Below are 13,711 nucleotides of genomic sequence, written 5' to 3'. Positions count from 1 at the left end.
CTTCCAGATTGTCCATTTTATTGGCATAGAGTTGCTTGTAGTAATCTCTCATGATCTTTTTTATTTCTGCAGTGTCAGTTGTTACTTCTCCTTTTTCATTTCTATTTCTATTGATTTGAGTATTCTCCCTTTTTTTCTGGATGAGTCTGGCTAGTGGTTTATCTATTTTGTTTATCTTCTCAAAGAACCAGCTTTTAGTTTTATTGATCTTTGCTATCATTTCCTTCATTTCTTTTTCATTTATTTCTGATCTGATTTTTATGATTTCTTTCCTTCTGCTAGCTTTGGGGTTTTTTTGATCTTCTTTCTCTAATTGCTTGAGGTGCAAGGTTAGGTTGTTTATTCGAGGTGTTTCCTGCTTCTTAAGGTGGGCTTGTATTGCTATAAACTTCCCCCTTAGATCGGCTTTTGCTGCATCCCATAGGTTTTGGTCGTTATGTCTCCACTGTCATTTGTTTCTAGGTATTTTTTTATTTCCTCTTTGATTTCTTCAGTGATCACTTCATTATTAAGTAGTGTATTGTTTAGCCTCCATGTGTTTGTATATTTTACAGATCTTTTCCTGTAACTGATATCTAGTCTCATGGCATTGTGGTTGGAAAAGATACTTGATACAATTTCAATTGTCTTAAATTTACCAAGGCTTGATTTGTGACCCAAGATATGATCTATCCTGGAGGATGTTCCATGAGCACTTGAGAAAAATGTGTATTCTGTTGTTTTTGGACGGAGTGTCCTATAAATATCAATTAAGTCCATCTTGTTTAATGTATCATTTAAAGCTTGTGTTTCCTTATTTATTTTCATTTTGGATGATCTGTCCATGGGTGAAAGTGGGGCGTTAACGTCCCCTACTATGAATGTGTTCCTGTCGATTTCCCCTTTTATGGCTGTTAGTATTTGCCTTATGTATTGAGGTGCTCCTATGTTGGGTGCATAAATATTTACAATTGTTATATCTTATTCTTGGATCGATCCCTTGATCATTATGTAGTGTCCTTCTTTGTCTCTTCTAATAGTCCTTATTTTAAAGTCTATTTTGTCTGATATGAGAATTGCTACTCCAGCTTTCTTTTGGTTTCCATTTGCATGGAATATCTTTTTCTATCCCCTTACTTTCAGTCTGGTTGTGTGTCTAGATCTTAAATGGGTCTCTTTTAGACAGCATATATATGGGTCTTGTTTTTGTATCCATTCAGCCAGTCTGTGTCTTTTGATGGGAGCATTTAGTCCATTTACATTTAAGGTAATTATCGATATGTATGTTCCTATTCCCATTTTCTAAATTGCTTTTGGTTCGTTATTATAGGTCTTTTCCTTCTCTTGTGTTTCTTGCCTAGAGAAGTTCCTTTAGCATTTGTTGTAAAGCTGGTTTGGTGGTGCTGAACTCTCTCAGCTTTTGCTTGTCTGTAAAGGTTTTAATTTCTCCATCAAATCTGAATGAGATCCTTGCTGGGTAGAGTAGTCTTGGTTGCAGGTTTTTCTCCTTCATCACTTTCAGTATGTCCTGCCACTCCCTTCTGGCTTGCAGAGTTTCTGCTGAAAAATCAGCTTTTAACCTTATGGGGATTCCCTTGTGTGTTATTTGTTGTTTTTCCCTTGCTGCTTTTAATATGTTTTCTTTGTATTCAATTTTTGACAGTTTGATTAATATGTGTCTTGGTGCATTTCTCCTTGTATTTATCCTGTATGGGACTCTCTGTGCTTCCTGGACTTGATTAACTATTTCCTTCTCCATATTAGGAAAGTTTTCAACTATAATCTCTTCAAATATTTTCTCAGTCCCTTTCTTTTTCTCTTCTTCTTCTGGAACCCCTATAATTCGAATGTTGGTGCATTTAATGTTTTCCCAGAGGTCTCTGTGACTGTCCTCAGTTCTTTTCATTCTTTTTTCTTTATTCTGCTCTGCAGTAGTTATTTCCACTATTTTATCTTCCAGGTCACTTATCCGTTCTTCTGCCTCAGTTATTCTGCTATTGATCCCATCTAGAGTATTTTTAATTTCATTTATTGTGTTGTTTGTCGTTGCTTGTTTCATCTTTATTTCTTCTAGGTCCTTGTTAAATGTTTCTTGCATTTTGTCTATTTGCAAGATTTTGGATCATCTTTACTATCATTATTCTGAATTCCTTTTCAGGTAGACTGCCTATTTCCTCTTCATTTGTTAGGTCTGGTGGGTTTTTATCTTGCTCATTCATCGGCTGTGTGTTTTTCTGTCTTCTCATTTTGCTTATCTTACTGTGTTTGGAGTCTCCTTTTTGGAGGCTGCAGGTTCGTAGTTTCCACTGTTTTTGATGTCTGTCTGCAGTGGCTAAGGTTGGTTCAGTGGGTTGTGTAGGCTTCCTGGTGGAGGGGACTAGTGCCTGTGTTGTGGTGGATGAGGCTGGATCTTGTCTCTCTGGTGGGCAGGTCCACGTTGGTGGTGTGTTTTGGGGTGTCTGTGGAGTTATTATGATTTTAGACAGCCTCTCTGCTAATGGGTGGGGTTGTGTTCCTGTTTTGCTAGTTGTTTGGCATAGGGTGTCCAGCACTTTAGCTTGCTGGTCATTGAGTGAAGTTGGGTGCTGGCATTGAGATGGAGATCTCTGGGAGATTTTCGCCGTTTGGTATTCTGTGGAGCTGGGAGGTCTCTTGTTGAGCAGTGTCCTGAAGTTGGCTCTCCCACCTCAGAGGCAGAGCCCTGACTCCTGGCTGGAGCACCAAGAGTCTTTCATCCACACGGCTCAGAATAAAAGGTAGAAAAAGTAGAGAGAATTAGTAGAAGTAGGAAGGTAGAAAGAAAGAAAGAAAGGAGGGAAGGAAGGAAGGAAGAAAGGAAGGAAGAAAGAAAAAGAAATAAAGAGAGAAAGAAAAGGCAAGAAGGAAACAAAGGAGGGAGGGAGGAAGGAAGGAGGGAAGGAAGGAAAAAAGACAGAAAGAAGATACAGTAAAATAAAATAAAGTATAATAAAGTTATTGAATTAAAAAGTAATTAGGGGAAAAACAGGACGGATAGAACCTTAGGACAAATGGTGGAAGCAAAGCTATACAGACAAAATCTTACACAGAAGCATACACATACACCCTCACAAAGGTAAAGGGGAAAAAACCGTAAATCTTGCTCTCAAAGTCCACCTCCTCAATTTGGTATGATTTGTTGTCTAAAGGAGGGAAGGAAGGACGGAAGGAAGGAATAAAGAACAAACGTAAAGTATAATAAAGTTATTAAAATTAAAATTAATTATTAGGAAAAATATTTAAAAAATGGACGGATAGAACCCTAGGACAGATGGTGGAAGCAAAGCTATACAGACAAGATCTCACACAGAAGCATACACATACACATTCACAAAAAGAGGAAAAGGGGAAAAAATCATAGATCTTGCTCTCGAAGATCTTGCTCAATTTGGGATGATTCGTTGTCTATTCATGTATTCCACAGATGCAGGGTACATCAAGTTGATTTTAGAGCTTTAATCCGCTGCTTCTGAGGCTGCTGGGAGAGATTTCCCTTTCTCTATTTTGTTCTCACAGCTCACAGGGGCTCAGCTTTGGATTTGGCCCTGCCTCTGCGTGTAGGTCGCTGGAGGGCGTCTGTTTTTTGCTCAGACAGGACGGGGTTAAAGGAGCAGCTGATTCGGGGGCTCTGGCGCACTCAGGCTGGGGGAGGGGAGGGAGGGGCACTGCGTGTGGGGCGGGCCTGCGGCGGCAGAGGCCGGCATGACCTTGCACCAGCCTGAGGCCCGCCGTGCATTCTCCCGTGCATTCTCCCGTGCATTCTCCCGGGGAAGTTGTCTCTGGATCCCGGGAACCTGGCAGTGGCGGGCTGCACAGGCTCCCCGGAAGAGAGGTGTGGATAGTGACCTGTGCTCCCGCACAGGCCCCTTGGTGGCAGCAGCAGCAGCCTTAGCGTCTCCCGCCCGTCTCTGGGGTCTGCGCTTTTAGCCGCGGCTCGGGCCCGTCTCTGGGGTTCCTTTAAGCAGCGCTCTTAAACCCCTGTCCTCGTGCACCAGGAAACAAAGAGGGAAGAAATAGTCTCTTGCCTCTTCGGCAGGTGCAGACTTTTCCCCCGGACTCGCTCCCCGCTAGCCGTGGTGCACTAAGCCCTTCAGGCTGTGTTCAAGCCGCCAACCCCAGTCCTCTCCCTGCGCTCCGACCAAAGCCCAGGCCTCAGCTCGCTGCCCCGCCCGCCCTGGCGGGTGAGCAGACAAGCCTCTCGGGCTGGTGAGTACCGGTCGGCACCAATCCTCTGTGCGGGAATCTCCGTGCTTTGCCCTCCGCATCCTTGCTGCTGGCTCTACTCCGCGGCTCCGAAGCTCCCCCCTCCGCCTCCCGCAGTCTCCGCCCGCGAGGGGCTTCCTAGTGTGTAGAAACCTTTCCTCCTTCGCAGCTCCCTCCCACTGGTGCAGGTCCCGTCCCTATTCTTTTGTCTCTGTTTTTTTCTTTTTTTTCTTTTGCCCTACCCAGGTACGTGGGGAGTTTCTTGCCTTTTGGGAGGTCTGAGGTCTTCTGCCAGCCTTCAGTAGGTGTTCTGTAGGAGGTGTTCCACGTGTAGATGTATTTCTGGTGTATCTGTGGGGAGGAAGGTGTTCTCCGCCTCTTACTCTTTCGCCATCTTCCCAGCACCCCCCACAAATGCTTTCTTTTTCTTGATTTCTTGTAGGAATTGAAAGACTACTCGGTAGGTGTCAGACTTCTCCGGAGGGATCGAATCAGCGCATGTCCCCGGCGCGGGGTGCCCCAGGGCCACAGCTCCGCCGCGCCGGGTCTGTGCTTGGTCAGCTTGGCCGGCCCCCACCACACCTGCAAGCTGCAGCAGCTGCTCCCCTACATAGATATTATTAACAGTATTTTCTCCCATGAGGAAGAAGTCCATAGATATTAAATTTATTAGTATGTTTGATATTTCGTGTGGGTCAAACTGAATTACAATAATTGTCAATTTAAAAACAGTCTTTTTATCTATACTTCTTGGAGTTTCCCTAAGCTACTTCACTGGCAGTTTTTTTTCTTTTTAAGGTAACCACTAAAAAGTAAATATAAGATATAAACCTTTTAACTTATTATTTAATAGGAATGAACAAAACTACTTAAACCTGCGTTGAAATTTAATTTCTGTCTAATTTTGTGATGTCACTTTGAGCAGCTGTGACATGAGTTAAGTGGGTCGTTTTACCTTTGCATTGCTTAATCTAGTCAGTTCTGTACCTAATGTTGTTTATGCTTTGTTTACGATGGTACAGAAGGTCTGTACATAGGGTTGTTTAAATAGTAAAGGATGTGGCTCTCTAAAAGCTTCTTATACTCACAAGTTTTTCCTTGCCAGTAATTCTACTTTATTCCTAAAAAAAAGAAGTTATTCTTTATAAAAAGTCGCAGTAAATTTTCTAGTTGTATGTAATTTTCTTTCCATTCTGGTCTTCACTAGTTATAAATAACACATGAAATGACTTTCAAGGTAGAAAGCAGGAATCCATTTTGAAATGTTCTATAAAATAAAGAGTGATTTATGGTTTCATATGATTTGGGCTGAAAGCACTCAGGCTTTGCCAGGTCATCAAAGTCCTGTCAGGGGAATCTGTTATATATTGTTTGATATGCTGGGAGTGGTGTAAGTATTTAATGCTTATCTTATGTAAGTATAGTGTTAGGAAAAATCAATTCCAGATACTAATACAATTTTAAGAATAGATCATAGAGTGCTAACCTAAATATTGTAGTTGTAAGTGATGAGGTTCAACATTAAGGATTTGGATTAAAAGGGGATTTTGAAAAATGAATAAATAATGGTTTCATTCCTATAAAATATTTTAGATAAGATTCTTGAAAATGCTAATTTCATACCTTTTTGGTCTTGATTTTAGCTTAGCTTCGTTTGATAGTGAAACATCTTTTTATCTAGACAGGTTTTGGAAAATCATAGAGCTGGGACTATGTGTTTGTTATATGATCATATAACATTCTATAAGCTTCTAATATATTTTTTCTAGTTGCCAACTTTATAACAGAACCTCAACTTAGAGGGACGTAATGTAACAAACCTCAGTTTCCCCTGTTACAAGCTGTTATGAAATGCTAATATAATACCTAGTATTTACCTGTGTTTGATAAAAATGACTTGCCAGTAAAATTGATGATCTTGCATCAGATTTATACATTTTTCCTACAATCCTTTGGCAGAGTTCTTTGAAACAGCCTCACTAATGAATTTAATGATCATATTTAATGATGTGAAATGTTTAAATGATATTAAGTATTTGATGAACTTCTGTAGCATACATCTGGAAAAGCCCTATAGTGTACGTATAGAAAAGGCTATTGGACTTTCTTTTCAAGAAACTATTTTAAGTTGTTAGATCTTTGAGGATAACTTAAGTCAATAGTAAACAAATGGTAGTTTTTTTCCCTTCAAATAGCTTAAGTATAACTTCAGGTAACTTCAGATTTGTTATTGAAGGGGTAGGAAGAGAAGGGAAGAGAACCAATATTTATTGAATGTCAGCGACATGCTAGGAGACACTGTGTAAGGTGTTTTATATCATTTTTTAACCTATTCTTCCATATATCCCTATGAGATATATTATTAGCCCTATATTACAGTTGAAAACATTGTACTTGTATATTTGTACTCAGATTTTTTACAGTGTGTTTCCAGTGTAATGCTGTGTGACTTAACCCTGATTATTTGTTTCTAACTCATGTCTGGCTTTCCCTTGTGGGAGAGACTGTATAATTCATTGTAATAAGCCTATATATGTTCCATATAAATGCCTCACAAGGATGTTGTGTGAATTTGAGTAATGATTCAGAAGCTAAGTAGTTCACTTTTTATGGTGCCAAGTGTTAAAAAAAAAAGGCTTTATTTTGAAATTAGTCAAGGGTTTAAAAGCTATTAAAATTGAGCTTATAAATATTAATTTAAACAAAACAAGCAGTTAGTTGTTTTACTTATTTTGCTAAATTATAAGTAAGACCAAAAAGTTTAATTATGTTAACTTTTCCTAAATAAGAATTAAAAAAAAAATGAAACCTAAAGCTCCAGTTTTATGCAAAGTCATCCTTCGTGCTGTGCCTAGAGTTATTTTTCTGAAACACTGATTAGATCTTGTTCTTATGGCTAAAATCTTAGACTCCCTGTTGCTTACAGGTTCAAGTTCAGACTCCACAGTTTGGCTCCAACCACTCTTTGGGCCATCACTTTTTGGTACTCTCTTCCTTCACCCTTTGCCAAGAATATTCCCTTCCACTTTCCCTTTTCCTTCAGCTTTTTTCTTCTACACTTTTCAGTTGTGTTATTACAGATCTGAAAGACCCAGCTGGTTAGTGTCCCCTGCTCCTTGGAGCTTTCCATGACTCACCTCTACAGAGGGAATGCTTCTTTCCTTTGTGTTCCTCTAACAGTTTTAATTACCTTTATTATTTCAGTCCCTTTAAATTCTTATTCTTTAGACTCTGAGCTCTTTTAGGCTAGGCATTGCCTTTATCTTTTTTTTCCCCTCACTACCTATCACAGTCTGTTCTATCCCTCTCTCTCTCTTCCCTTTCCCCATTATTGTATGTATTTCTTCTTTTCTTTCCTTAAACAGGTATTTATAGAGAATCTACTATGTGCCTCCTCTGTTCAAGGAACTCGGTGTTTATTGAATGGATGGGAAGAAATATGAAATCCTGGCCAGGAAGACATTATTAACTGTATTATTAGTCTGTCGCTCTAATCATTCTAAGCATGAAGATATCTTCTGTTCAACACATATTTGTTGAAAACCTACCACAAGCGCTGCTTTACTGGGGATTCAGTGGTGAATAAAATATACACAGTCCCTGCTCTTATGAAGCTGACATTCCAGTAGGAAAGTGAGTTGTGGCCACAAAGAGACAGGGAGCCCAACCTTGTAAAGTCAGACAAATTGTCCAGACCTCTATGTGTCTGTGGCTTCTTTGTCTATAAAACTGTGTAGCATTATATAACATTAAAGCGTATTGAAAATGCAGCACTTCAAAGGATCTAGAATGGCCAAGACAATATTTAAAAAGGATGAAGTTGGAGGACTTATTCTACCTGATTTTAGGACTTAACCGTAAAATGTACAATAATCAAGACAGTGTGGTAGTGGTATAAGGATAGACACATGGATTAATGCAACAGAGAGTCCAGAAACAGACCCACACTGACATGGTCAATTGAGTTTTGATGAAGTTACCAAGGTAGGAAATAGTCTTCAATAAATCATGCTGGAATAATTGGATATCGACATTAAGAGAGGTACCTAAACCTTTTCCTCATGACATACACAAAATTTAAGTCAAAACAGATCATTGCCATATGGACACCAAAGGGGGAAAGGGTGGGGGTGGGATGAAGTGGGAGATTGGGATTGACCTATATACACTAATATGTATAAAATAGATAACTAATGAGAACCTGCTGTATAGCACAGGGAATTCCACTTCGCTGTACAGTAGAAACTAACACAACATTGTAAAACAACTATACCCCAATAAAAACATAAAACAAACCAAAAAAACCCCAGATCATTGGCCTAAATCTAAGAGCTAGCACCGTAAATCTTCTAGAAGAATTTAGGAGAAAATCTTTGTGACTTTGAATCAAGTAAAAGTTTCTTACATAGAATACAAAAAGCATGAATCATAAAAGAAAAAATAGTAAGTTGGACTTCATAAAGATTAAAACATTAGCTTATCAAAAACACAGGAAATGAAAAGGTAAGCCATTGATAAAGAGAAAATACCTGTAAGGCATATATTTGAAAAAGGACTTGTATCCAGACAATATAAAATTCTCTTAACAACTCAATTATAAAGCAATCCAATAATAAAATGAGAAAAATACTTGAATAGATACCACACAAAGGAAACTATATGGATGGTCAAAAAGCACATGAAAAGATTCTCAGCGAAATGCAACTTAAAACCACAATGAGGTGCCACTATACCCACACTAGAGTTGGTAAGATTTAAAAGACTAAAAATAAGAAGAATTGGTGACAGTGTGGAGCAACTGGAAATCTCATACAGTGCTGGTGGGAATGCAAAACTATATAGCCATTTCAAAAAATGAAGTTTCTTAAAATGTTAAAATACACTTACCATATGACCCAGCAATTCCACTCTTAGGTATTTATCTGAGAGAAATGAAAACATATGTCCACTGGAAGACTTATACATGAATGCTCATAGTATCATTATTTCATGATAGTCCCAAACTGGAAACAATCGAAATGCCCATCAACTGATGTACAGATAAAAAAAGAAAATGATGATATACAATGGATTAGTAACAACTAGAAAAAATGGAGTGCTGGTACAACAACATGGATGAATCTCAAAATTATCATATTAAGTAAAAAAATCAAGAAAAAATTATATATACTGTTCTGTATGATTCCATTTACATGAAATTCTAGAAAAGGCAAATCTGGTTTCCTGGGGCATGAGGAAGGGATGAAGATTAATTACAAAGGGGCTTGAGGAAAATTTGGTGGTGATGGAAGTGTTCTAAAATGTGATTGTTGTGGTAGTTGCATGACTCTACATTTACTAAAATTTATTCACAGTTAAAAAAAAAAGCATGAAGATAATAGGCCCTTACCATTTAACACAGAAATAGCCTATCAGTTTCACGAACTTGAGGGGATGTCTGGATGGAAATATTAAGGGAAAACACAAATGATAATCATTTTGGTTTTATGTAATTTGAACTTAAATCATATTCAGTATTGAAATCTATCCTTGGTTTTGCCTTGTCAGCAGAGACATGACTCCTGACTGTGTTGATCGCAACCGTGGGAATAACGACATGCCTATTTGCCTATCCAAAGTAACAGCTAATTTGATCCAAATAGAGGAGGGTAATTTTATTATTGTTTGCCATTGGAGTTGGCATCTGGTAAAAATGGGTGTATGTTTGGAGTAGTATTTAGGTGAAAATGTAGTGCTTCTAAAATATCTTTCTGAAGAAAATAAAAGTAGGTATTCTTTATAGAGCAAGTACCCTCTGCTAACAACTGAACAACCCTATGAGGTAGATGGTGGTATTCCCATTGATGGATGAAGAAACAAAAGCTAAGAGAAGTCAAGTGACTTGCCTGAGATCTCATAGCTAGTTAAGCAGCAAAACTAAGATTCAAACTTAGCTCTGTCTGACTGGGACCATGCCCATTTCATTACGTTGCTATCCTGCCCTTACATCCTCATTCTCAGACTCTTGTCCAAGTTGGAGAGAGTGAATTTACCATGGTAATTTGAATTTATGATGCCGAATTACTGAATTACTTGATCTTTGGCAAGTTGTTTAACATTTCTCATCCCATTTTTTTCGCATGGATAATACTGCCTGCTTCCCAGAGTTATAATGAGGAATAAATGAGATGATGTGTATGAAAATGCATTGTGAATCATAAAGCCCTGTACTGATGTTTGGTGATGTAATATTAATGCTGTCATTATTACACACATAAACATACTACTAATCCTGCTTCCTGAATATTTCTTTGCTATTGTCCTTTTTAAGCCACTTAGCAGCTTTTACAGTACCATAGTGACTGAATTTCATTAATAAGGAAAGTTATTTTTTAGATATAAAAATTCAGTTAGTCTTAAGACAAAAGACATTAGAACAATACAGTTTTAACCGTTTGAAGAACTAAGTATGCTTAACTATTTAGAATTTTCCTTTCTTCCTTCTATTTCCTCCTACACCACAAAATTTTTTCCTGTGTATTATATCCAAAGTTAAGGTTGCAACTTTATGATGGCTTATTTCCAATAATTGATATTTAATGGCTATATTCAGTACATTTGGTCAGAACTTCTTTTTTGAACCAAACATTTTATACCCACAAAGCGTTCACCACTAGAAAACTCTAGTTCTTCCATGAATGCAGCTGAATCTTTTGTTTAATGTGGTTTTAACTACAGATTGACTACATAAGTTGCTTCCATATGCATATTGCTTTTTACATAAAGAAGATAATCATTCTCTTTTCTTGAAATCCTTGATGCTTAGTGTGTAGTTTAAACCCTTGCCAAAAGAATGCTATTTCTTTTCTACTAGGTAAAATTCCAAGAGGTCCGTGATATCTCATTGTAGTGAAACAGTAGCAGCACTAAACTTTCAAAACATGCTTTGTTCATCGGACTGATATAAAAGATTTAATAGCCTCTGTTGAAATGGTAGCTCTTATGATAAAAAGTTATGGAAGAGTCTTAAATTTACAACATAGAGTATTAACTAGTTGATGTAGCTGAACATCTGAATTTTTTATTATAAAATTGTTATCTTTAGTAAATTTTTTTGGTACTGGTAGTAGTAATATATATATTTCCTTTTATGATAACAAACTTTATGGTGTGGCTTAATTTAATTCCCAAACAGTAATATTCTTATCAAACTGCTGTATTAACCAGAAGTAAAATAATATATCATGTAAATGGCCTCTTTTTAAATTAGTTAAGCTATTGCTTAAACTGAAAAATGTATGCCATTCCCCCAAAGAGGCACTGTGGCTTGGAGTTAAGATTTGGGTTAAAATTTCAACTCTAGAACTTTTTTTTTTTGTAAAGCATTGGGCAGCAAGTTAACCAATTTGCACTCTAGTTTCTTCTTCATCTCTAAAATGTGTATGCAGATCCTTCTCTCTCAGTGCATTTGGGAGAATCAGATGAGCTAGTGTGTGAACATAGTTTCTTTTTTTTTTTTTTTAAACATCTTTATTGGGGTATAATTGCTTTACAATGGTGTGTTAGTTTCTGCTTTATAACAAAGTGAATCAGTTATACATATGTTCCCATATCTCTTCCCTCTTGCGTCTCCCTCCCTCCCTCCCACCCTCCTGAACATAGTTTCTAAATAACAAAGTGCTATATGAACAATATTTTGACAGTTGCTCATTTATGGTAATTGGTAGATAAAAAGAGTTTAAGTACTTGATTTTTAAAAACCTCTCTTCCACATGATAAAATTTTCAGTATTAGTAGTATATGTTTAAGAAACATCATTCAACAGCATAATAATACAAACTATAATTTTGAATACAAGAATGAGCCTCTTTTGTTAAACTCTTCTATACAGCGACGGCATGAATATTTTTTGTGTTTTTTATATATATATATATATATATATATTTCTACATTCTAAATGATATAGGTGTATGTTTTTATAGGTTTGCCTGAATCCATCATTGCGGCTGCATGTTCAAGAAGTGGCCAGAGGGTTCTGCATGTTGATTCGTAAGTTTATCAATGGTAGCGTTTGATACTTCCTAAATACCTCTATACAAAATTAAAATTTAAATATACACACGTGTTTGTGTATATATATACATCCTATATAAACTTTTTAAGTTAGGAAAATAATTGGAATTGTTTAATTTTCACCAAAAACGTGAAATATATAATGTACAGGCTTTACTATTATACTCTGTGAAATAGTGTACTGTTTCCTTTGAGGATAAACCAAATGTACCATAATTTTATTTTTCACATGAGTGATTTTGTTTTTTTAAATGATAATTCTCCAAGAGGCTTGGAAACCTCACACCTGACCATTTAATTATATACATGTGTGGGTGTGTAAAACCTGTATATGCTGTTGTATTTTAGGCTTTGTATTTGATTGTTGAAAAAATCAGCTGATAAGAGTATGTGGTTTTCTTAAAATTCATCAAAATTTAAACTATTAGAAAAATCTAGAATATCTAGAATTTTGTTTTCCCCTTTTTCCTTAAATGTGATGATAAAAAGTAAGTTAATGGAAAATTCAAGTTTAAGATAAAGCATAAATCTTTCCCTTCCTGCTTCCTCCTGAAACAAACCCTTAACTTTTTGCCTATTTATTTAGTGCTTTTGACTGTTGTATTTTGGCCCTTTAATTGTTCATTAAATAGGAGTAGAAAGGAAACAAGAAATAATGACTTTATATTTTCTGTTTGATAGTAACTGCAAGTTTTTCAGAATGTCAGAATACTAAGAATAACAAGATTTGCTATAGTTCACAGTGCCTTCTCATATATTATCCCATTGTAAATATGTAGGAATCCAAAAGTGGTATTAGTTCATTTACCCTTTCTAAATTTATTTTCAAAGCATAACTCCTCAGTTATTGGATGAAATTTCTAAATTAAATTAGTTTCTGTTCTCAAGTCCTGCTCTTGGAATTCTCTTTCACTATCATATGTGTAACTGCTGTGTTAATGTCTTAATTCAGTCTTTTTGACATATGGATTCACATGCTGAAAAACTTGCTGCCTTGAAAGCTGAGGTACTGGGCCAGTGTGCTTTAAAAAGGCTTAATAAGAATGTAAATTCAAATTTATTTCTGATAATGTTAATTAACCTAAAATTGAAAATCAAATCTTAAATTTCCCAAAGTTATTTGTTGTGCTCACACTGTAAGCTACTTCCCATATCAGTTTCTTTGCACGTTATATAATTTAACTCTCGTCACAGCTGAGTGAGGAGGGTGGTGTTATCCCAATTTAGCAAATGGGGGTGGGATGTGAGGCATAGAGAGGTTAAGTAATTTTTCTAACTTTACCCAGCTAGTGCATGTCTAAGTTTAAATGCAAATAACTTTTAAATTGTGGTAAAAATAACACATAACATAAAATTTGCCATCTTAACTATTTCTAAGTGTATACAGTTGAGTAGTGTTAAGTATATTCATATTGTTGTGTAGCAGATCTCCAGGACTTTTGATATTACAAACCTGAAC

At 36.7% G+C, this 13,711-nt stretch overlaps 1 protein-coding gene across 4 annotated transcripts in view; it reads left to right on the top strand.

Moving 5' to 3' along the window:
• CHM (CHM Rab escort protein) overlaps positions 1–13,711 on the top strand; it is a gene marked incomplete at its 5' end in the record, with an annotated part of 198,489 nt that overhangs the window by 14,466 nt on the left and 170,312 nt on the right. For 3 of the 4 annotated variants that reach the window (XM_079909751.1, XM_079909754.1, XM_079909753.1), the window contains 2 exons: positions 4,643–4,660; positions 12,162–12,228. In XM_079909751.1, coding sequence (XP_079765877.1) covers positions 4,643–4,660; positions 12,162–12,228 — 85 coding nt within the window. The remainder of the gene's footprint in view (positions 1–4,642; positions 4,661–12,161; positions 12,229–13,711) is intronic. The other variant, XM_079909752.1, reaches the window with a different exon arrangement.

This window comes from Stenella coeruleoalba, assembly GCF_951394435.1.
Source record: "Stenella coeruleoalba genome assembly, chromosome: X".
NCBI lineage: Eukaryota > Metazoa > Chordata > Mammalia > Artiodactyla > Delphinidae > Stenella > Stenella coeruleoalba.
This window is presented reverse-complemented; position numbering and strand designations above follow the sequence as displayed.